This window comes from Sebastes umbrosus, chromosome 22, assembly GCF_015220745.1.
Source record: "Sebastes umbrosus isolate fSebUmb1 chromosome 22, fSebUmb1.pri, whole genome shotgun sequence".
Taxonomy (NCBI): Eukaryota; Metazoa; Chordata; class Actinopteri; order Perciformes; family Sebastidae; genus Sebastes; species Sebastes umbrosus.
In genome coordinates this window covers 17,706,437-17,731,469 of record NC_051290.1, presented here as the reverse complement: position 1 = coordinate 17,731,469, position 25,033 = coordinate 17,706,437, and the positions used below count along the sequence as shown (strand labels likewise).

The window sequence follows — 25,033 nt, the reverse complement described above, 5'->3', positions numbered from 1 at the left end:
CTGCGCTTTGATGTGAAAGTATTGACGTTATTGTTGTTGTTGTTTTTCTCCTCTCCATCACCATCACCATCATTTGATGAGTGAATTTGTGAAGCACTGTTTTTTGCTAATTAGTGGGTGTTGACCCCCCTTGAGGATAACTGATAAACATGTTATAACAATTACTGCAACCAAACAACCATTGTTCACACTATCAAGTGTCCTCTCCGTGACCCAGCGTAAAGCTTGCAGTGAATTATGGGAAGCGTTTAAGACTTTTTTTTTTTTTTTTTTTAAAGAACCTTCCTCGCTGATCTTGCCCTAGATTCCAACTCCTCTGGGTTCCTGCTGTAGGTTTTGTCAACAACAGCAGCAGCCAATCATTTTCCCTTTCTCAAACAAATGTCCTGAGGTTATAGTAGCAGAAGACCAAATTAATCAAGATTTTGCCACTGGTATCATCAGCTAATTTAAACTAATCAAAGGTTGTTTTTTTTTGTTTTCAGCCCCGAATCCTTCACCTGCAGAAGCAAATCAACAAACGGTGCACACGCTGGAGGGGCCATCGGGGGGAGAATTCAAATGAATGGAGCACAGGCAGAAAAGGTAAGCAAGGAAAAAAGCTACATGCTAGAAGGAGAGGAGAGGTAAGACACGTAACACAGTTTTATACTTGCTTTCTCCTGAAATAATCACAGTATAGCTTTATGTCATCCTGCTGATGATACCTCTATGTAGAAAGATATAGACATTTACCATGGATGAAGGGTCTAATGCTGCATTCATGTCATATTGGAGTTATCATAATTGCCAGTTTCCATCTCCCTCATACCGACTGAGGTCCCCGCAGACCCCAGAGGTATAGTTTGTGTCATATCTCACAGGTGCTTTATTCTATCATTGCAATTTTTCTTGACTTTGTCAATCAATCTGTTCCTAATGACTTCATACCATTGTTTTCTGTTTCTGTTTCTTTTAATTAGTGCTTTTTGGAAAATACCGATGTATCGGGGTCCTACAGTAGGGGACCCCAGGCAAAAGTACCCAATTGCAGCCTATGCAGTTTCAATGGGTTTGCCATGGGTCCTAATTTAAAGTATCAGACACTATCAGGGGGCTAGAGGCACTCTGTCAGTCAGGAGGAGACTTACACAGATGCGGCAGACACACTTTTCCTCATGTGTCTATTTTCGTTTTACACAACAGATGACATTAATCACATAACTAATAATGTTTTGTGAAGAAATAAGTTAACATTTTGCCATGATGGTTGTTTCTTACTGTAGTTTATGCTTGGGTCCCCAGGGACACCAGTCGGTAGTCCTTGTATGTTAAATAGGTTGGTAGGATGAGGGATAAGAGTGTGTTCACATTAGCACCCAAGTAATTATGACTGAGAAACTCTGACATGACCTACTTGGAGTCTGAAAGTGCCTGAAAACCAAACAAACATGGGTGCCTACGTCAGCCAGCATAAACCCAAATTGAAAATGTCAAAATGAACCCTCTGAGGCTCACAGTCGTGGAACATCTATTTGAAACTATCTTGTAGTACCTATTCCTGACTGAATGTAGACAAACATTACATATGCCAACACCCTAGACTCTAGACTATATCATAGCAATGTTTTGGGCGGGAAAATAGTAATACCGTAAGAAATACAACAACATGGCTGTCTCCCACTGACCCCACCAGCTCTCTCTTTTGGACTCATTTTGACAATTTTCCAAGTAAGTATTGGACCTATTTTTCCTTTATTCTAATGATGTTTAGTGATAGAGAACTTTGATCATTTAAAAAAAAGTATAATACATGATTTGGAGGGATTTTTTCAGTGTTGCAAGAACACAACACTGGGCGTCACTTGTTCACACAAAAGGCCCCATCGCGGAGTCATGAGTAAACTAATCTCTCATCTTCATACGGCAATACACAGTGTATATATACAGTGTATGTTATAAAGTTATGGTTAAGGGTTAACCTGTATGTAGGGTTAGGCTTAGCAGACTCACCATCCACTTTATTAGGTACAACTCTTCTTCAACTGTTCATTAAGCACATATCTAATGAACCAATCACGTGGAAGCAACTCAATGCATTTAGGCGTCTAGACATGGTCAAGACGATCTGCTGAAGTTCAGAAGAAGCATCATAAAGGGGAAGAAAGGTGATTGAAGTGATGTTGAACGTGGCATTGTTGTTGGTGCCAGACGGGCTGGTTTGAGTGTTTCAGAAACTGGAGACCTACTGGGATTGTACTAGTCCAGTTCATTTTCATTTTATTGTGCTGTGCAAACAGTTTCATGTCAATAACATTCATTTTAGGATACATATTTTGGTATTATTGAATCATCAATGCCTAATAATCTATGGACTTTGTTCAAATTAAAGTGGTGATATTTTTAAAAAATGACATCAATCAAATCAGTTCCTTGGTTTTCAGGGGGTTTTAAGTTGTAAACATACAAATCTTTCCCATCTCTACCATCCATCCCATTATGTGAACACATAAGGTAAGATGCTATTGAGTTGCATCATGGCAAGTGTAGAATCCATTGTTTGAGTTTGTCCCATATTAAATACTAAAAGTCAGGAGATGTTGGCCTCTCCTGCTTCAATCGTGACCATTCGTTTTTTTTCTCTTACAAGTCTTCTAGCTTAATGGAAGTGGAATACTAAATATCTTGAGTATCCTTTTAAAGGTTGAAAATGTTTCTTGATGCCTTTGAAAAATGTCCCTGCTTTTTACAAATATTACAAATAGTTCTACTACAAATCATCTTGTGATCCTATATGTTTTTTAAATATAATGAAGTGGATTTATGAAACATCTTTTCATTGTAAATTGCATCTGGTTCACTTTGATTTGAAAACATAGAAATCACAGAGAGAGTCCTGCATTCCTAGAAGGCGTCTTCATGCTTCCAGGACTCACATGCTCATGAAACCACGAGCAGTCTTTAGGTCGTTGAGACCAGAGACGGAGAGAGAGAGATCAAATGACCCGAAATATAATTACTCTAACAAACATGTGAACTTTTGGCGCTTCTCAAGATTAGATCCTGGCATTGCTACAGTGGGAGGATTCCTTTAAAACATAGCCCATTTTGGATTATTTTGTGCTTTTCTATCTGATAGACATATAAATAAGACCCATATTGTAATTCTGAGCTTGCTTGCAGCACCAAGTTGATTTATTTTAATTCCACAAGCATCTATTTATGTATACCAGTGGCTTCATTTGTAAAAGGCTATACCACTTCATAACAAATTAATTTCCATACAGTGCTCATAAAGGCGTGCTGAAAACCTCACAGTCCATGCACACTTAGAAAAGTTCACAAAGGGCCTGCTCATTCATCCTAATTTGTTTTAATCTGAAACTATTTTTGTAATTAATTCCTCACATTTAATGATGTGAACATTTTTGGGCAACTGCAGCAGGAGTCCAGTGAGTTTCTAGAAGAAGGATATTGTGCATGAGGGCTCACACTACACTGTTAAGAATTTCCCAGTAAAATAACAGTAAAGAACTGGCAGCAGGGTTGCCTTGATGTTACTGTAAAATTAACATTATTATACTGTCGCTGAAATTTACAGCTTTGTACTATTAATGAAAGATACTGTTTGAACTGTTTTTCTATTAATTTCACAGTATTTTACAGTTAATTTACTGTTTAAAGATACATTATATAGCTGTTTTTCACGTGTATTTTACATTATCTTACTGATTTGTTTTAATGCACTATAGGTTGTATTTTTTACAACATTATTTTTTGCCTAGATGAATAGACCTAGCAGGTTACAGACATAGGAATAGTCACACTAAATACAATTAAAGGCATTTGTTAGGAAAAAGGCTATGATAGACTTGTTGACATGTTTCCCAAAATGTGTGTCTGTAGCTGGCTACAAGCACAGAATGCAAACCAGAACAACATGTGAGTGAAGAACAATAAAGCCAATTCACTGATTTTACAATCATGTACAATGTACAAGCCTCACATGTGCAGATCAGGTCCCAGAATTAAAGAAATACTGCATGAAACTGTTAAAGATACTTTAGACAGTTGATCAGCAGTAAAGTGCTGTTTTTTAAGAATGCATTATAGTTCAGTTAAAAAACAGCCTATGAGCATAATTAAACAGGTTTTCTTTTGTATTAACAGTAACACTGTTTTTAGCAATAACAGGTTAATACTGTTGAAATCCTGCTGTAAATTAACAGCAATTGTTAACAGTGCACCTTCTCTGCCTCCTCCACCGCCAGAAGGAATATGAAGTTATGTGATGGTGGCATCACGCGGGGGAAAATCCGGTCATGCGCTAATCTGGTATTTAAGGTCGACGGTTCACTGGTTTGATGGGAAGTAGAAGGAAGGGGACTTTTTAAACACACTTTAGTTGACAGAGAAAGTCCTGCTGTGTTGAAGTGATGCACATTGGATAAAGGCTTAGTTGACGTGCATATAGGCTATTTGCTGTGTAAACTGACTCCAAATCATCCGTGCGTAAAAGTTTGGCAACCGTTTTTTGGATAATGTGGCAGTGCTGCTGTTTGGTGCTCGTGGGCTTGGTGGTGGTGGTGAGCGCGCAGTTCCCCAGAGAGTGCGTGACACCTGATGGACTGAGGAGCGGTCAGTGTTGCCCGTCGCCCTCCGGACTCAACGACGACCCGTGCGGCTCCAGCGCTGGCCGCGGACAGTGCGTGTCCATCACGGCGGACGCGCGGCCGCATGGTCCGCAGTACCCGCACGACGGACGGGACGACCGGGAACGGTGGCCGGTGCGGTACTTCAACCGCACCTGTCAGTGTAACGGGAACTTCAGCGGGTACAACTGCGGCCGCTGCAGACACGGATGGACCGGGCCCAGCTGCGACCAGAGAGTCTCTGTTGGTAAGTGGGAATTATATTAATATAATAAATAATAATGTTGTAGTATGTTGAATGTAACTCATGTTAGGAGTTAGGAGAGATCAGAGCTAGGGGATTCTGTGCTGTTGCTCAGTGGCACTTCTGCACTCCTTTAGGACACCACACTGAGCAATGAGTCATTCTATAATTAGGGGTACATTTCATGTCAACCAAAAAGTGAAGAAATCACTTTTCTTTTTTGATAAATAATTTAGTTGTTACTATAATATACCCCCTAAGATGTGCTAAATTAATAATTTGCCAAGCTTAAGCTCTGATGACTTTTTAAATATTTTAATTAAAATAAGCATTTGATTCATTATTTTGTTTACTGTGTTACAGACAAATGTTGTGTCATATAAAACATGAACAAGGTACTACACATTTGATAACACATTTGTTTTGAAAGTTTTTGAGTCTATTCAACAGAATTATATTAATATAATAATACTATTATTCAAATAATAATGTTGTAGTATGTTGAATCTAACTCATTAGGGAGTTAGGAGAGATCATAGCTAGGGAATATGTGCTGTTGCTCAGTGGCACTCCTTTAGGGCACCACACTGAGCAATATTAACGCATTTTGGCCCATTTAATTAACCATTTCTATATGGCAAAGACATATTATTTTACCAAAATTAATTCGAATGAGTGTCCTATGTAACAAACTCAAATTAATGTGAAATAGTTACAGCCCTTGAACCTAGAAAAAGGGTATTTGATTACAACATTAATTGATTAAAAACTGCCCGTTACGCACATTTTCTTTTCTCACTCATTAACAAAAACTGATCCCCAATTATAACGCATGACTGATTGAGCTAATCCACTTTCCCTTCTTCTATAATCCCCCACCAGTAAGAAGAAACGTGATGCAGCTCAGCGCGGACGAGAAGCGTGCGTTCGTGAGCGCGCTGGATCAGGCCAAGCGCACGGTGCACCCGGACCTGGTGATTGCAACGCGGCGCCACGTAGAGATCCTCGGGCCCGACGGGAACACCGCGCAGTTTGAGAACATCACCGTCTACAACTACTTCGTGTGGACGCACTACTTCTCCGTCAGCAAGACGTTCCTGGGCGCGGGCCAGGCCAGCTTCGGGGGCGTGGACTTCTCGCACGAGGGGCCCGGGTTCGTCACGTGGCACCGGTTCCACCTGTTGCAGCTGGAGCGAGACATGCAGGTAAAATACTGTATAAAGGGATTAGAGTAATGGGGATGTGATTACATACACTATACAGTGTGATGGGTCATTTTAAAATACAAAATCTGGATGTTTTTACACATTTTTAAATTACCAATATATCACTGTCTAATAGCCTAGTTTCCCCCCAACTGTACCCAGCCAACATTTGTATGTGGGGCCCATGTGGGTAGTAAATGGGCTGAAAAATGGGCCCTATATGGGATTGTCCGCAAGTTCCATAATGACCCAATGTCAATTGCCCACATGGATTACATTCAGGATTACAATGGGTGTTATATGCGCCCCAACTTGGTAACATACCCAAGACCCATCTTGGTCTCAGCTTTAAGTTCTATGTGGGTACTACATGGGGACTCCATGGGCTGAAATATGGGTTGTAAGTGGGTTTGTCCACAGTTTCTATGTTGGGCCCCATGCACTAATTTCCAAGTAGTGACCCAACTAGGACCCACACAGGTAGCTCACATGGGGAGCCCATTTGGGACCAACTTAGTTGACCCCAGTGGGACCCATTTGTGTTGCCCATTCTGAGCCCATGCACTAATTTCCCATTAGTGACCCAACTAGGACCCACATGGGACCAACTTAGTTGATCCAAGTGGGCCCCAGATAAGATGCCCATTTTGGGCCCATACCCACTTGGTACCCAGGTAACCCCCCACCATAACCCATGTGGGGCCCACATAACCATGATGGCTGGGTATTGGTGAGAAAACCATAACTGATGCAATTTCAAGTTGGGATCAGGATGCACTACATCAACTAATATGACTAAAAAATACCCCCAATACTCCAATTAAATCATATCTATTATAACTTTACTTATATGTGTTGTATTTATCTCAAATCATGAGTTTTTGCACTAGACGACCCAAAAAAATTGTCAAAAACAAGGATGAGCATCACACAGCAAAAAACGTATTTTCTTTCCAGAAAGTTTCTAAATCCATCAAGACTTTATACTAATCTGAATTCTTGTTTTTTTTCGTTACTATATATGTCATATTAAGTGATTAAAGACCCTAAAATTGTTTCCACAAAGGCTTTTAAAGAACCAATTTTCAGAATTGTTCATGCATGGTAAACATATATTGTCATCTTTAAAGCAAAACTCTGTGTGGAAATGATAACCGATTTATACTGTGCATTTGCTCTATTACCAAATGAGACTTAAAAGAAAACCTGCTGAGATGGGAATACATTGTCAGCAGCATAACAAAATAAAGCCTCCAGCAAACTCCTAGCCTGTCTAGACTTGATCTTCACATTCACAAATCATTTATTCATTTCAATAAACCAGGACATGCTGCAAGACCCGTCCTTCGCCCTTCCCTACTGGAACTTTGCCATCGGTGGAAGCACGTGTGACATCTGCACGGACGACCTGATGGGAGCCAGGAGCAGCTTCGACATGAACTCCCTCAGCACCAACTCTATCTTCTCCCAGTGGAGGGTCATATGTGAGAGCGTAGAGGATTACGACACACTGGGAACCATCTGCAACAGTAAGACTATTGTTTATTCACCACTCTCTAGTGATGTTACACTGATCCTCTTTTATTCTTTTTAGTGCTATAGTCTATCTTATGTGGTTCCTGTCTCCTTCCAGACACTGAGAGTTCTCCCATCAGAAGGAACCCAGGAGGAAACGTCAACAGGCCGATGGTCCAGCGTCTCCCAGAGCCCCAGGATATAGCAGACTGTCTGCAGGTGAACGCTTTTGACACACCGCCCTACTACTCCACCTCCTCCGAAAGCTTCAGAAACACAATTGAAGGTGAGAGACTACGAAGATATTTCTGTCATACAGTGTTTTCTACATTTACATACAATGTTTCTTACATGTTTCATGTTGTTTTTGGCAGGCTACAGCGCCCCCAAGGGGAACTATGACCCCGTGGTGAGGAGCCTCCATAACCTGGCCCATCTGTTCCTGAATGGGACAGGAGGACAGACTCACCTCTCGCCCAACGACCCCATCTTCGTCCTGCTCCACACCTACACTGACGCTATATTTGACGAATGGCTGAGGAGACACAGTCCAGGTTTTAAAAAAAACCAAAACATTTGTTTCCAGTTGTTTACTTTATAATACCTGCATGTTTTACTGCTTTAGGTGAGCTTTTATGCTAACTTCAAGTATTTCTTGACAGATTCGTCTCTGTATCCTGAAGAAAATGCCCCCATTGGTCACAACAGGGGCTTCAACATGGTGCCTTTCTGGCCTCCAGTGACTAACGCTGAGATGTTTTTGACCGCCCCTGAAAATCTTGGTTACTCTTATGAAGCTGAATGGCCAGGTATTCATTTTCATATTTACATTTTTTGTGGGTCTGCTTTCAATCTTATCTTTAAAGGTACTATTGATAACACTAATAACATTCAGCCACTAGATGTCGCATTCTCCCTCTCCCGTTCCATTGCATTCACTTCACAACAAGTCGTTGCCAGGCACTTTCCATCGATCTCTGACATTTATCCGTTTTTTTTCCATAGTAACTGACGACCCAGAGATGATGTTAGAAGTGTGAATCAAACGTCAGATATCTTCCACAGAGATAAACAAAACGTTCATTTTGGGCCCGCCAACATTTTTTAAATGATTAATTCACAATCACATAAGTGTTTTCAGGAAAAGCCGTACTTTTATTCAGCACCTTTCTAAAGGCTCTGTAGATGTTTTTTTTAATATTCGTCTTCATAAAAAATGTGACCTTTAAAAAATAAATCCAGGCAACGAAGGTAATAATCATCCTCTTCTACCTTTCTAGGTCAAGCTTTCACTCTGACTGAAATCATCACCATGGCAATAGTAGCCGCCCTTGTGCTCGTCGCAGTCATTTTCGCCGCCTCATGTGCATTGCGTGCCAGGTCTTACAAGATGGAGGGCCACCAGCCTCTGCTCGGAGATCAGTACCAGCGCTACGACGACAACAAAAGCCAATCTGTAGTCTAGGTTCGGTGTTGGAACATGAGCCTCTCTCTCTTCTCTTTACTTTTACAGTGACACAGCAGTGCAGTTCGTTAACGCCTGGATCTGTTCTCACTGGTGTAGACTCTCGAATGCTACAACGTGATAGGAAGTAAACCTTTGGCGGCATTCATGTCCCTTTAACAAAGCTGGTGTAGTTAATGTTTCTTTACAAATAGTACAGATGTGGAGCAATAATTGAAGATGTGTTTTTTAGAATGGAAAGAGTTTTGCAAAGATTGCAATGGTCCAGTCTTTGAAATGTTCAGATTTTGGCCACATTTGAAAATGTGTTCAAATGAAGAGAACATGGACAACTGAAGTGTTGGTGTAATAATGATGCCACCAGGTGGTGCTGGACTGTGATTCTGGTCAGGGCTTTTAAATGGCATGGCAGTATCCGCAATGAGGCCTCCTGTATTTTAGTGTTTGACATTGCTCTTATAAGGTGATCAGGTGGAAAGAATGTAGATTAAAAAAGGATATTCAAAATGTTCTGTAACTTTATGAACACAGTTAAAATAATTAAAACATACACATCTACAACTTCTATCCTGTTTATAGGCTTTAGATCATCATAGAAGTGAAATAATTCTTCTAACATACAGTGCCCTTGTAGTGGAGCCATAATGCCCACAAGGGGGTGCAATAGTTCAATTTCTGAAACTCTGCATGTTCTTGGTAAGAGATGCTTTGAGGGGTTTGTTTTGTTTTTTTAGTGATGTATGAACTGAAGATAAATTTATCAAAATGACTTGAAATGTAATTAATGATTGAAGAAAGAGATAAAAAGAAAAAAGAAACAGATGTGGTGATTGATAAGAAATGGAGCGAGATGCAGTGTACTGAGTGAACTGTGTACTCCACCATATACAGCTTCTTTTTTTTTTTTAACTAAATCTATGTGAAATATTCATTATTGCTTCTCTGTTTGTACATTTTGTACTTTTGCCAGAATGTTGTTGGATCTGGGTGCATGCCAAATTATTTATATGATTAAATTGTAATGCCCACACAGTGGTTTGTTCGACTTTACACTAACACTGGGTGACATTAATGTGACTAAAACATTAATAAACACACCAAATACATATGCATGTGCATATGCAACACATTTTATATAATCTATTTTTTATTTATGGAGCACACATGTTTAGGGGATACTGTATGTCAGTGTCTTTATTTATGATTTTGTTTGTTTACCTGCATTCATCTTCCATTTGTAGGCTATACACTCTGTATACAGACAAACATGAAGGAACAGATAACAGTGCTCACCCCATGTTATGGTGACTAGTAGTTGTAGCCATATGCCATAATGTAACCCCTGAAAACATGCATTCCACATGCGTACAAGAATAATGTCCAGGTGTCACCTCACCTGTGTGGTGTCTGGTTACAGAGGAAGATCCCTTGTGGGAGGATCTACTGAGAGCACGTTGTCTTTAAACTGTCTCGCTACTGGTCAGCCGCTTAGATGGGAGGTCTGTCGGTGTAACAGCGGTGTGGTGGATTCAGTGTGAAGTGTTTTTTTTACTTCAACTGTCTTTAGTTCAACACTTTACTCTGTGTGAGCTGAATAAAGTTGTGAGGAGAAGCGCGCAACTTTTGGATCAAACTCCTCTTTTTGGATAGAAAGCTTTATTACGCGCGTCTCCAAAAACAACTCGCAGCTCTTTAACTTTACTTTCCTGCCTGCTACGATGGCAGAGGACAACAACGTGTTGCCTGATTTGAAGGATATAGAGACAAAGTTGGGTCTTAAAGTCCCGGAGAGTCTCATTCGGTCTCTGGCTGGAGGAAAGCATCAAGACAAGCAGGACAAGTCCACAGCAGCAGCAGCAGGAACAGCGCATTTAGGGAACTGCAAACGGTATGCCAAGAATGCGGACTTGACAAGACTGGAGAGCAAGATGCTATTCCTAAAACAAGAAATGGTAAGCATTCTTTTTTTCTGAGTTGTACAGGTATTGTAACAGTTTAAGGAAAATGTGCCAGTTGTTAAATAAGAATAAATGCTCCAAAAGGTAGTATATGCGCACACACAGCCAGGGAATAAACAGTGTACTTTTTGTTTGTTTAAAGTTCACAGACTTGTAATTACAAGTTAGGTCACTAATAATTAACTCTACAGTTGTCAAAGTAAACTGTATACTCTGTATACACAAGCCAGCTTATAACCTATTTTGCATAGTTTTCTGTCAGGTAAGTTTTTAAAAGTTGCTCTCTCTCTACTGTCTCACATGTATTGGCAACCAAGCCTGCCTGAGCTCACAGGAAAATGCTTTGCTGGCCTAGATGCAAAACAGGTCTATCTATCAACATGTGGTTGTTAAATGCAAAAGTTCAACTGATGGGTGTTGTTGGTGCCTCATTATGTTATAAAGCACTGTGGAAACCAGTCAGTAGCTTACAGGAGAGCCATTCACACCTGCACTTAAAGTCAGTCAGCAGAGACCTTTTGTTGATGAACCCTCCTCACCTCAGGGAAGAACTCCCACCTCCTGTCATTCAAACCACTCTGCTGATAGATACATAGTTAGATAGATAGATAGATAGATAGATAGATAGATAGTAACTTTATTGATCCTGAGGGAAATGCAAGAAAAATGTGAAATTCTCTGTGCCTGTGTATTTACCTTTTTTAGGATTTCATAGCTGTATCTGACAACACTCACCATTACATTATTCCCATGCTTATTAGAGTGAAGCTTTGTAGATCCAGCAGAGTCACTGCAAACCCTCATTATAAGTGAGGTCATGAAAGGTATTAGGATTCCTGAGCAGATGGCCTGGTTGGCCGAGTTTTGCCGCCTGTAGTAGAGCTGCATCATGTCCAGCAGACTGACCAAGAGTTCATGTTGATAGGCTTATTTATATGACGGGGACATTGAGACCTATAACAGGCACATTTTGTACTTTTAACAACCCCTACCTTTGGTTTAATTCACTTCCTGACAGCCATGCCACCATTTAATTGTGCTGATATGAGAACAAACTAATTGACTTTTGAAAGATGATTTAGTGTAATGATGCCATTAGTGGCCTCTTATTGTGGGACAGCTCATTTTGACTTTGGGTCATCTTGGGCTTCCCTGTTTTTGTGGCTCCCTTCGCAGCTTAATCCCTAATCCAATCAGACTGCTCTGTTTTGGTGTGCACGTGTCTGGCAGACACACACACACACACTTTAAGCAGCAGCGTCATCGTGCTGAGCTTTTACAGTATTCAAGGGGCCTATCAAAGGAGCAAATGTGCAGTTCCGAAAAAAGGTTAGGGACCCGCTTATTAGTTTCATATGACAAATTAAACATGCTCAGTGTTACTGCCCAGGCACAGGCACAATTATGCAGCGCTAATTGTGTTTCCTAAACTCATTCTGTGATGCCGCCCCACTGGTGCCATCTTATTAACACGAGATAGCTGCTCGGACTTAAATTGCAATACGACTCCATCTGCTCAGCCTCCATGTGCGTGCAAAGCGGGTGGTTGTTGCTCGCAAAACAAACACACCGGCAGCAATGTGAGCTAAATGAAGAGCTGGTTGCAAATCCACTCCAAAGAAAGCCAGCTGTCTGGAGCACTGTACCAGCCCTGTTTGCCTTCATCTGCCTCAGTGCATTTTGAATGGAGCTAGCAGGCTGTTACAGCTGTTGTGTTAGTCACCCAGTGACACAGGAACCCCTTTGATTGACCCCATAGGCTGTCCACTTCCACCCCCAAGTCAATGGCATGGCTTGTCATGGCAGGGGAGTTAAATCAATGGCCATACTGTGTAAAGTAGGCATATCATTCAGAAATCCTGGATGCAAACTGTTTCCTGGCTGCGCTGTTACATGAGGAGTACGAGTCCTTATTCCGGTGCCACATAGTTCATTCTCTTTGTTCACAACAAAGCCTGATAGTCTAAACTAAATAGCACATAGTGTTCTGGGAGAGGACGTAAGAATGCTAACAATCGTTGAGAGAGAAGAAAAATCTCACCACAAGGTTCATTTAGTAGCTGAGCCGGAGCTTTCCTTCATATCGCATGATCTTCATCAGCAGTTGTTATAGAATTCTAGATATCAATTTTTTTTTTTTCTGAGCACTTTCAGCTCTCGCATCAATGTTGGCTTAAAAGCTGAGGTTCAATCTGCTCATGAAAACCACGTTATATGATCGAAAGCTCCAGAATAGCTACTAAATGGACCGTGTGGCAATATTGTCTTCTCAAGTGCTGTTTCAAAGGTCTAGGATGAACTGTGAACCTCAGTGCCAACAATAGTTAGCAATGATTATGCTACTGGTTTTGTATGATATTGACTTTCATTGCAATACTGTTGTATTGACATGTAGGAGCTGTGCTAAAGGAGTAGTTCTACATTTTGGGAAATACACTTATTAACTTTCTTGCTGAGCAGATTGATGCCATTCTCATATGTATTTGTTTATTATAAGGCTACAGCCAGCAGCGGGGTAGTTTAGTTTAGTGGACAATTTAGTGGAAGGGCACGGTGACTTCCTGGAGTCTCCTGGCAATCTCACAGTAACGTCAAAACTCCAGGAAGTTACTGCTCCTGGCCAAGTGCTAGTTTCTGAGTTTTAGATCTGCTGGTTGGTACATTTCGTTCCCTTTGGACAGGCTGGCTGTTGCTTATCTTTATCGTTTGCTGTAGTCTCATATTTTATGGGTGAGAGTGATATCAATCTTGTCCTCTCTGAAAAAAAAGCGAGTAAGCAAATTTCTCAAAAATGTCAAACTACTTCTTTAAAATGCTGAATCATCCTTAAGTTTCATGACCTGACCTGGATTTTTTTTCTCCGACTTGTAGGCACATCTACGAGCCATCGACGTGAAGCTGATGCAGCAGCTCATGTCAATCAACGAGGGCATCGAGTCCATCCGCTGGATGATGGAAGACAAAGGAGGCGTGGCCAGCCAAGAGGGCAGCCTGACGGGCAGCTTGTACAGCCTGTCGGACAGCCAGGACGGTACCTCGCTGCGAGGCAGCTTCAACAGCTTGAATGACGCCAACAGCGACGGGCTGGACGGTCTGTCGGTGGGTAGCTACTTGGACACTCTGGAGGACCTCCCGGACCACCCCTCGCCTACGGATCTTGACTGTTTTGTGGATAAAACGGTTATCGATGGCGAAGCTTTCAGCAAATCGCCACTGAAACTCAGGGTGGAATCAGATGAATACTACTGCTTTGGATAATGATAAGCTTAAAACAGTGGTTACAGAGACTACTGAGATGTTCTGCGAAGAAAGATTTAAAAATGTGTTCTCTTCACTTGTCAGAATATTTTCCCCACATGCTTCACATTTTTCTTATTATAGCAACAGCCAAAGTGTTGGTAAGACTTGTTACTTTTCACCTTGAAACCAGCTTCCTCCACCTCATCAAACCATTGCCACTTAATGTCACAAATGCAAGTGAAAACATCATAACAGTTCTTTATGTCTTAATATTTTATCATGCAGGTCAATTATATTAAAAGGGTGCTCTTATATGATTTAAAGATTTTATTTATTGTGGAGTTATCCAATACCTCAGCAGTTTTATTAGCATTTTAAAATTACTGAAGATGGGGTGAATAAAAGTAGCAACATGAGCTGAACTGCAAATTTCCTTCTTTATATGTGGAAAATTCCACGTTGTGTTGGGTCAACCACAATCAGCTGATCTAAGTGAAGGAGTAGATTAGGATTTAGCAGCCATTTGGAAAATTGGACATTTCATGCTGAGTGATTCAAGTGGGTAAACTATTTAAAGTGCTAAGTTTAAGTGTTACAGCAAGTGCAATTTGCTTCCATGCCAAATTCTGAGCACCACTTACTATTAAGCTTTTTAATTATTTTTTGCTTAAATGTTTTGACTGGTGGAAGTTCCTCAGATATAAGAGTAGAATTTACATGTACACTCAAGAGATTAGTAGCACGTTCAAAGCACAGATGCTTGACTGAAAACCAAAAGCAATTTGATTGTCTTTATAGATAATTTAGGCCTGAGGTGAAACCCTGTTAGCACCAGATGGAAGACGTTGTTGATGGTGGACATATGGGAAACACATGTTTGCTTTGTGGGCACATTTTAATTCTCTGTGGTCAAAACAAAAGGTTTGTCGTTTTAGCTTTAAACTCGTTATGTTGATTTGTTTGACGTTTGTATTTTACGCTGTCTGCATTTGAAAGAAAAACATGTTTTTATTGATTGCTGTTAATTTTGTTGTGGAAATGAAATAATATATTGTGATTTTTCTCCTGCTCACATTGTGTAAGTCTTTAATGTGAAAACAAAACTCGGGCTGTCATTCCTTTTGAAAATGGTGCACGACAATGGTGCACATCTTCACTCCAGCTCTAAAACTAAGCCCGAGACAACCTCCGAAATATAGATTGCATTAATGCGTTAACTTTGACAGCCCTGAAAAAAATATTGTTATTGTTGTGTAATTCTCCGTTTTTTTTAGAAACAAAAAAACAGTTCACTGACCCCGTTATGGAATCTTAATGAGATGGGAAGTGACCACTATGGTGATTTCCTTTTTTGGTGAACTTAAGTTAAGAATAATCTCTTAATAATGAAGTCGGACTTTGCTGTGCCTTGTGTAATGTGGCATGGAAATTACCCTCATTAATTCACTTTGTCACTCCATGTCATTTTCCTTTGATAAAACACAAAAGCAGGGAGAAAATTATTCTAAATTTGGCAAATTGTTTCTTATTTTTGCCCTTTAAAATTCCCAAGCTATTAACAGAGGAATGCCACTTAGGATAATATCCAGGATGGCATTCCAAGTATTGTCATAGATGAGGAATCATGTTACCAAAAGGCTAGAGTCATTTGAAAATAACACACATCAAAAGTGAGACAAGAATTGGTCTGCGATGCAGGGATCATTTTTATGCATCTCAATAGCTTCTTATCTTTCATGTGATAATTGAAGTTCCAGACAGACTATACTGGGAAAGTCATTATAGGAAAGATGAGAAGCTTGGTCTCTTTGGCTTGCGATTGAATGAGTGGCCATGGGGCACAGTACTGCAGTAGTTCTCAGACTGGGATCTGACATCAGGACGTGGCTTTGGCAATGCTGCCATGTTGGATTAGTCTTCAATTATTCACGTTGTCCATAGAGCTGTCTCCTGTTAGGATCTCATCTTATTTGAAACTCATGAATGGAGAATTGTTGTGGATGTTTCCTGAATGCGTGACAGTTGTCTTGCATAAATATGAAAGGCACAAAATAACAAGATTGGACACAAAGGACACTTTTAGTGTTACATTAGTTCCAGACAGATATAATCACTTTATCCGGGCACATTAAGCGTACTTGTAACTTTGTCTCACTCCAAGTGCAAAGCAGCTTTATTTGGTTTTATGCTGCCTTTCCTTATCGCTGCCTCCCAGAGGCTTTGGCAAGCTTAAGCTCCCTGTCAAGCTGAACCGCGTTGAGGCCACTAAACCAAAGAGCCTTGTGAATGGCAGCGTGACCTCCTTGTCAGCAATTCAATTAAAAACACATAAAGTTCTCTAAACTTGCCCAAATTTTGTGTTTTAACAAATGCAACCATGTCATGACTGACTGATAATATCCCTTAGGGGGGAGGGTGGGAGAATGTTGAGACTCGAGTTGGTGGCCTTGAAATAATTGGACGCACAGAACAGGTTCTGCAGGTTTCTGTCGTAATAGGTCTGAGTCAAAATTCCTCCGGGCTACATGGTACACTACACATAAACAGAGGTTGCCTTTTGGGCCTTCCTCTGTCCTTAGAAGTGTATGTTTCCTACATGAAAGGGAGAACCAATTGACACAGCCTTTGTGGTGAACACAAGTGCTGTCTTTCACCAAATCATCAAATCACATTTGAGAAAATTACTCTTTTTTGCTCAACCAAGTATTGCGGTATTATGTTTTGTGATACTGTATTGATTCTCAAAAACACTGTATCGATTTTTAATTAATGGTTTATATGCAAAGATTCATGGCAGATTTTGTGTTGTGTTTAAACTAGGGATGCACAGATCCGACTTTTTCAGTCCTGATACCGATAGAGATGCATGGGCTTTGGGTATCGGCCGATAACGAGTACTGATCCGATACCGATGTGTAATTAATAAGCTTAATGCCTCAAAGTGTGGAAGTGAAAATACATAAAAATACATCTACTGAATTCCTATTTATTATTAAAACAATTCAAATGTAAACCTTTTTTAATGCATCAACAAATTAGTCAAAACAAGAATTATAATGCCAGTATATAATGTAACATGTGTAAGGCAACATCAGGCTTTAAATATTGCTTTCCTAACTTTGTAAAACAAAATGTAACAAATAAATACACAGATATAAATTTAGTGAATTGTTTATTATTAAGATTCAGGTGTAAACCTTTTTTAATGCAGCAACAAATTGGTCAAAACTTAAACAGGAGATAAAAATTCAAGTATATAATGTATATAGTCAACACAGAATTGAATTGATCGGTCCCATTGTCACCGATATCCAATCCGGCTATTTGAGTCAGCATTGGCCCGATATCCGATCTGGTGTCCATATCAGTGCTTCCCTAATAGACTCAATATCGGCCCGATATCTGATCCGGTATCTGTGCATCCCTAGTTTAAGCCCCCGACGGCTAGATGGCTGTGTCGAATCTATCTTCAGCCATTTGACTCCTCCACTCCAACGTGGCAATGTATACTTAGACGGGAAGTAGCGTAAAGGCGTACTGGTAATGTTTTTTTATTACTCACGTCTTTCCTATAATTTGATTTTAAAAAATTGCAAAATATCACCTTGCTTACAGTATCACAATATATCGTAATATATTGAATCGTAACTTCTGAATCATGGTTCGTATCATATCACCAGATTCTTGCCAGTACACAGCCATATTAAACTTACATTATTCCTCATTCCAAGGAAAAAACTAAGCACATATTACCATATAATTGTCGCCTTTTAGAAAGTGTGAGAGAAAACCCACCCATCAGTTTTCATTACAGTCAAGTGAAGTTACTCAAAGTTTGTCAAATTCTTCTGTCAGCAATTATAGCCAGCCTGTTCTGTGGGTGAATGACACCCAGGCTTTGTGGAAAGCAAACAAACGTAAAATCAGCTGCAGTCCCCCTGAGTTTGGGAGCAGAGTGCAAAACAATGATTAATTCATTCTCTTAGTTAGTCCTCAGTTGCTTCACTTGAGCGCAAATAATTACACTCGCCAATAAGTCGAGACAGCAGCTTCCAGCAGGGATCCATTAGCAAATTAGATGCTGGGGTTGGTTCTGTGCCACAAGATGAAGGGAAACCAATACCGTCTGGTATCTGTCACCATGCTAGCAAATGAGGATACCGGATATGGGTTACTGGAGTAGGTTTTAGAGGGGGATCAAAAGAACCAGAGACACGGTGGACCCCTCAGACAGGAAGCCACAGATACCAAGCAAATATACACAATTGTCAAGTTACTTTATTCTGGTTTAATTAGGTCTTCTCTCTTTGGGAGTCTGGTTTGTTTCACAGTTCTGTTAGTGTTCCAATAACTTTAATAAATAGACTGGAGAGCTCTATAAACATCAGTGTTGTATTAAAGTGTGCCTAACACGGTGCACTTGAGAACGAATGTTTGCGATGGCGCTCCATGCAATGCAGTCGTGCTAATGCTTGTGATGGATGTAGCACATTAGCTCCACTATGTCAGCCTTATTACATTCCCAGACACGAGAGGAGCTCCATGTTGGGAGATTTATGAAGCCGCGGACAACTTAATAAGGCCTGTCCCATAGCATGAATATCTTGTTTCGCCTAGGAAAAATACTTAATGAATGTCAAGGCTAGCCACAACCCTAATGTTGTGCTTCACATGAGATTTTCCGCACCACCGATGTGATGATAGCGTTCACCTTCAGACCAAGCAAATACCTCATTCCGATTTAGATTATTACATAAGTTGAAGTCATATATTTATATATACCTTATATGTTAGGAAAACAAGCGTTTTAGGGGAAATTAAAGTCTTAAAGGAGCTCTCAGCTGGCCTTGTGTCAAGCTGTGGTTCTTGGGAGCCTTGTTAAACTTCTGTGCTCTCAAACACAGCAGAAGAGACGTGACACTGTTTGCGTCAGCGCAAATATTAAACATTGACAATGGCCGCCACTGCTCTCATAAATTAGCTCGGCTGAGGTTTAGAAAGAGCACCCTTTGGAAGCTTCTGTAAACATTACACAGAAACCATCTGAGAAACCCAAATACAGAAAGTGGCCCGGCCTGAGAACATATTGCTCCTCCAGGCTGGTCAGGCTGCATTCCATTCATAGCTCACGGGGTTATTTTTAATCACCATATACACAATGAGTTCTTGATTATTTATCAGATGTAGTTTCAGCTATAAAGATAACAAATCACCCAGTGAAACCTATTTTCTGGGCCATTTTTTCCTCTGGTATTTAGGAACCTCAGGGGATGTAACAAATTGCATCTGAATTGCTAGTCTTAATTGTTGTCCTGGCTCAGTGAACCCTGGCTTTGTTTATATTTCAAACTTAAGTTGTAATGTAAGTGTTTACTAAGTGGAATTTTATGCTTCAGTGAATTAAAACAGCGTGCACCACACAAACTAGCTCTTACATAGATATTAATTGTCTCTAAATATTTCCACCCAGTGACTTCCAAGTGCAGACTAACTGTTGTATAGCTAACTGAATTAAAAGACATAATGCATGTTAGTATATCGCCTGTTTAGATTGAAGAGTATAATAGGTAATATGGTGGAGACATCTGACCCAACACTTGCTGTTTAATAATGATATGAGCTGTGGAGATTGTAAACCACATTTCACAAAAATAACACAATAGAGCTGAAATTACAAAACAACGTGGTAATAACGTTAGGCTAAATGAGTAAATGGCAATGGTTAGGTTAGCAAAGTCTGATATTTCCCCCAACCAATGAGGCCTCCCACAAGTGTCTACAGTAAGTGGTTCATGGGCTATGGAAGGAATGGGGTTAAAGTGTAGGGGGTGGGGCAAACTGTATCTAATAAAAAAGCTGAGTTGCAATGATGCACATGTGATGGATATGTCAGAGATGGCGTGTCAACATACGCTTGTTAAATGCACAGTGTCCTTTCAAAATAATCTTTCGTTTTCACAGGAAGTTAGGCAACACAACCACTTAGTTAGGTTTAGGAAACGGTCGTGGTTGACGTTAACGTCACTGACTAACGACTCGCGTGATTAGCCACAACTGGCGTGACAAAATAAGTGAACACGGGCCACGAACAGCGGTCTCCTGGTTGAAAGTCCTTTGTTTGTTTGACCCATCCACCATAAAACGGACTCTCACAAGCTTAATACTTTGTCACTTGCTTTGACCTTCCGATAACGCTGCGGGTGGGTTTACATTGGAGTTGAAAGCCCAGTGCGTCACGTACAGTCACTAAAGGCTGCCTCCGTGCGTCGGTATCCGATGCTGTGGGGCAATGCCCAATCGGCGGTATTTATCGAGTTGGGAGTGAGAACATGTTGTTATAGGCCACTCTCACTGCCACACCCCCTTTTTTGCCAATTAAAACACAAACGCACACTGTCACACCCACACACTTGACCTCCATACCAAATTCCAGCTTTCTAGGGCGAAAACTGTAGCTGAAGTTAGGACACACAAAAAGCAATCAATTTACAAATAATCTACAGCAACCCAATCCTGATGTAAGTTAGAGGGGCAAAACCATAAACTCTTCTTGGCCTTGAAGAATGAAAAAGGTATTTCAGTATTTAAGAGCTCCACCAAACAGAACTATTCATTTAATTAGGCTGTGATGCACACACAATCAGTGGCTGGTTGTGAAATCATTTTCTATTGAGAGCGCAAACCAGTGGAACCAGTTATGCACTGTGACCACCGCTAATGTCAACACACTGTATTTCCCAACTAGTATGATGCATTCCCATTGATACTACTAGGTACTAAGGATTGGCCAATTACTCATCATTAGTCACTAAAGGAGTGTAACCTTTAGGCTGAAGATCAGTGAATTTAACCTTCTCTCTACTTAAAGTCAGCAAAGTTTAAGACGTCACATTTAATTCATGAGCAGTTCAGTATGTTAAATCATAAAAGTTGGTTTAATTTGACATATAAACCATCCTGAGTCACAAAATAGACGTGTTTCTGACTCAATTCAGTACCTCCAGTATTCTGTCAACCCATCTACCATTCATTGTTCTTTTTACCCTTGTTTCTGTTGAGTCACCCTCTGACACCCTGGCTGTGTTTGATGGCTCTCTGTATTGGGTGCCTTTTTTTCCTGACCACACTAGAGCGGGCCGAGCCGTTGAGCCAGCTGAGATTAAACAGCAGGCTACATCAGCCAGGAACCTTCAACAGATAGAGGGGAGAGAACAAAACAAACCTCTATCCCATTTGATCCCCCCTTTTTTCACTCCCTTTTTCTCTTTCTATCCGGGCCAGGAAGCCTTTCCGTGACTATATTAGGAATCAAAGGGACTACTACAGAAGGCACTGACCCGGCCACAGCTTTTGAACTTTTGCTTTGCTCTTTGACGGCCAAGTTGGGAGTCATGAGAGAGAAATACATGTTATCATGGTTGCTTTGAAGCTTACGGAAGTTCCAGTGTATGGGATTATTTCAGCTATATTTCACATTTTGTCTTTAGGGTTAGCCGTGTATTTGATTAGTTCTGAAACGAGACAGACATGCTATTAGAAATGGACGCAAACAGTCTATTAAGATAGCGTCAGATTGATTATTTCCTCACTGGTGTGTGGATGAGAAAGCCTCCCAGCAACAGGCAACATGAAGCCAAGAGGTCAAAAGTCTTCAAGTGTTTCCTGGCAACACAAGATGACCCCGTGTCGTTAAAGGAGCAGAGCTGGGGCGACTCCTTGGGTTGGCAAACATGGTTGAACAAAATGCTTCCCTGTGGATGACTGCTTTGTGATTCCCTGGACACTCATTCAGGTCAAATGAGGGCAGTTTGGGGTCAACAGGAAAGCATTACAATTGATTGACCCGTAGAGGTCAAGAAACATTGATCTGATGACTTAATGGTGAAGGAGTTTGGATGTTCTCTGCTGTTTTTGAGCTTCAGCCTGGAGTTTTTTTCAGGATGGTATTATCTTATTATCTTAACTGGTTCTTGTTTGTATTTGCGCACATGTGAACCAGCTTTGTTTCAATTAAAGTGACACATACGATTTAATGTTAAGACTACCGGTTGGAAAGCAAATAGCTGTCATAGATCATGTTTGTTGTGCTAATTTCAAGTAGTTTTCTTCCTGCTTTCAAGGCTCATAAAGAATTATTTTTTGAGGAATTTCATAATTCAGTTGCTGTTGCCTCTTCAAGTCCCTCCTTCAATCTGTTATTTTCTGCCCACCATGAGCTGTGGACCTTTCTTTGAATTTGCTCTTCTATCATCATTACTGTACACAAGAGTATCGCAGCTTTCTTGTCACTATGGGATTCCATTTTCCCAATCGTTCTGTCTGCACTCTCTCATAAACTGTCATCCTTCCTGGGAAAGAGATGTGATCCTCTTGGGAAAGAACAAATAGTGCACTCCCCCATAAATGTCCTGCAAGGCAAAAGACACTCCCATGGTCCTGTCTGTCATGGCACTCTATTAGGCAGCGCTGTTGTCTGATGTCCTGTTGTGAACTTAGTTTTGTAATCTCCATGGAAAAATAAATACTTTCAACTTTGTTTGTTAATCAAATACTACCATTTTTGTACAAATTATTAGAATCCACAGTTGTTTTATAACCCTTTTGTGACCCAAAATAAAATCCTAATTTTCTGCCTGGTACCACTGATGGATGAAAAAGAAAAGTTCCCAGGGCCATCCAAGATTAAACCTCACTAAAGCCCTCTTCTCCATCTCAAAACTGGTGTAACAGGACCTAGAAGATTTTGCTCAAGTGCTTTGGTGTAAGAGGTAAAGGACCTCTAATATCTGAGGGGATTAGGATGCAAAACTGGCATGGTTTCCTTGGCACCCTCTTAAAGCCCCCTCATTCAAACCCAGAGCTTCAATGAAAAGACAAGATCATTTCTTCTTGAGCGGGATTTGGACAGTCTCCACTGCGGATGTGTCATTTTGGAAGGGTTGAATTACTGTCAGGCCCCATCTACCTGAAAGTTAACATGCAAAAGAAAAGGAGATTTAGAGTCAGGGTGTAAATTTGGAGGAACAGTTGGATAGAGTTTCCTCATGTTGATTTACGAACCATATATTTTACTTATAATCTCTTTAACAAATCCATACTTGTCATCATCTTAATGGATGATGGATCAAAGACAATTAATCATCTATTTATTTTAGGGAGTGTACAAAAACTATTTGAGTGGAGAGGGGGCTGAACCTTAAGCCTGAATTTAAAAAAAAGCTAAGTTATTAATGTTTTCTTAGAAAAAAACTGCAACACCCTCCCGCCAACATATGAAAATCATACAACGTTGAATTGGTTCAACCCATTTTATCGAGAACGAAGAGACGTTATGATGTTATGATGTATGGCACCCCAAATTTAAACTATAATATTTTAATGGAACAATCATTTTCACATATCCACCAATCATATATCAACAATTTTGTTAGCAACTGTCAAATTTATAATAACAAATAACAATAACAACAATAAGAAAACGGAGAATATTCTAGTCACACTATTTGTTTTATATATATATAAAGCTGCAAACAATGATTAATGTGACATAATGAGTGGACCTGAAACAGTTTGTCATGCTGAACTTGAATTATACAGTATATGAACTAACTTTATATGACACATTTAACTTTTGTTCTCCTTTTTGGGTAGATGGAACGACAGTGGAGATAATGTTTAATCACTTATATTCATAAAGATCCAGTGTATTCTTTGAAATAAATGGACATAATGGCTCTACAAGCTATGACCCACAGCGCACACTAAAGCCACTATTGATATGTATTATCTGATTATTTTTTTTCTTGCATTAAATCTTGCAAGGGAAAACTGAAATAAAAATGAAAAAAAATACACAACCCTACCCCACAAATAATTTGTATACAGTCCCTAATTGGAAGGCCTTCAGAAAAATGCAATGCTTTTATTTTCATGTATTCAGGCTGCAGATATAGACATTTGAGATGGACAAAGAAACTTTTCTTATTTTCCTTCCTTTGGTGTGGTGTTCCTCGTCACCAAACATTTAACCCAGACATTCAACAGTTGGAAACCCACACCGCTGAAAAAACACCATGCTTTTGTCTTGACTTGTCTCTGATTACTCCTGCATTCAGCCTCCCAGCCCCCACATACATACCCTGTGGGGATAGCCACCTGTCTCGGCTGACTCCTGGGATGCCTCCCTGGCCTAACAGACAGCTCTTTGTGCTGGGGAGGGGGAGGGGGGAGTAAAGCCTCTTAGCAGGCTGTTACTGATAGGACTCAGGAGACTGCTGCTGTAGGGGCGGGGTTACAGCAGTGTAATACAGTGACGTTGTTCACCTGTCTTTTTTAAATCACCAGTGGTACAGACATTTATTATGTTACAGCTTTGGTGGGTTTTTGTACTAGTGAATGTTCTTAAATGCAGGGTCAATAGTACAGTACAGGCCAGCCCAGGTGACAGCAGCTTTAAAATACACTGTATAACTGCAGAGACTGATAACTGACCTAACAGTGTTCTGGCAGTTTGCGTTAATGATTGCCTCTGCACAGATCATCATTTGAATCAGTGGTGCAGGACTCACTGACAGCTTGTCTTGCTCATGTAGTCAGCTGGCTAGATGTTCTACCCCCACCTACTCTGAGTGCTGCGGCCACATAGGTGAGGATGTTGTACTTGCTAAGAGACTAATGAAGACAAATGATTGTACAGATTGCAGATCGGGTAAAAGTGCTGGAAGAGCAAGGTGCATTTCCTGGCCTTTAAAACTGTGAATGCGTTCAGTCGTGAA

General features: G+C 40.4%; 2 protein-coding genes and 1 long non-coding RNA gene across 3 annotated transcripts; 2 read left to right on the top strand and 1 right to left on the bottom strand.

The window, feature by feature from the left end:
• Positions 1 to 213: 213 nt before the first annotated feature.
• LOC119482050 lies at positions 214 to 6,358 on the bottom strand. The gene is made up of 3 exons (XR_005205357.1): positions 6,248 to 6,358; positions 3,238 to 3,239; positions 214 to 224 (listed from the first exon to the last, which is right to left on the bottom strand). It is a non-coding gene; the product is annotated as an uncharacterized LOC119482050 (long non-coding RNA).
• Positions 4,362 to 10,087, top strand: LOC119482048 (5,6-dihydroxyindole-2-carboxylic acid oxidase-like). Its single transcript, XM_037759414.1, has 7 exons — positions 4,362 to 4,878; positions 5,758 to 6,080; positions 7,405 to 7,609; positions 7,714 to 7,881; positions 7,970 to 8,149; positions 8,258 to 8,404; positions 8,876 to 10,087. The coding sequence occupies exons 1-7, from the start codon at positions 4,521 to 4,523 to the stop codon at positions 9,058 to 9,060; spliced, it is 1,566 nt and encodes a 521-aa protein (XP_037615342.1). The 5' UTR covers positions 4,362 to 4,520; the 3' UTR covers positions 9,061 to 10,087.
• A 466-nt stretch (positions 10,088 to 10,553) lies between these two features.
• LOC119482049 (leucine rich adaptor protein 1-like) lies at positions 10,554 to 15,328 on the top strand. The gene is made up of 2 exons (XM_037759415.1): positions 10,554 to 11,012; positions 13,890 to 15,328. Exons 1-2 carry the CDS (start codon positions 10,779 to 10,781, stop codon positions 14,274 to 14,276), a joined length of 621 nt encoding a protein of 206 aa, XP_037615343.1. The 5' UTR covers positions 10,554 to 10,778; the 3' UTR covers positions 14,277 to 15,328.
• The last annotated feature ends 9,705 nt before the right edge of the window (positions 15,329 to 25,033 follow it).

Excerpts from the sequence above, each read along its gene's own strand:
- LOC119482049 (XM_037759415.1), top strand. The coding sequence starts at position 10,779 with ATGGCAGAGGACAACAACGTGTTGCCTGATTTGAAGGATATAGAGACA. Across the intron at positions 11,013-13,889 it reads TATTCCTAAAACAAGAAATG|GCACATCTACGAGCCATCGA; the intron begins GTAAGCATTCTT and ends TCCGACTTGTAG.
- LOC119482048 (XM_037759414.1), top strand. The coding sequence starts at position 4,521 with ATGTGGCAGTGCTGCTGTTTGGTGCTCGTGGGCTTGGTGGTGGTGGTG. Across the intron at positions 4,879-5,757 it reads CGACCAGAGAGTCTCTGTTG|TAAGAAGAAACGTGATGCAG; the intron begins GTAAGTGGGAAT and ends ATCCCCCACCAG. Across the intron at positions 6,081-7,404 it reads AGCTGGAGCGAGACATGCAG|GACATGCTGCAAGACCCGTC; the intron begins GTAAAATACTGT and ends TCAATAAACCAG.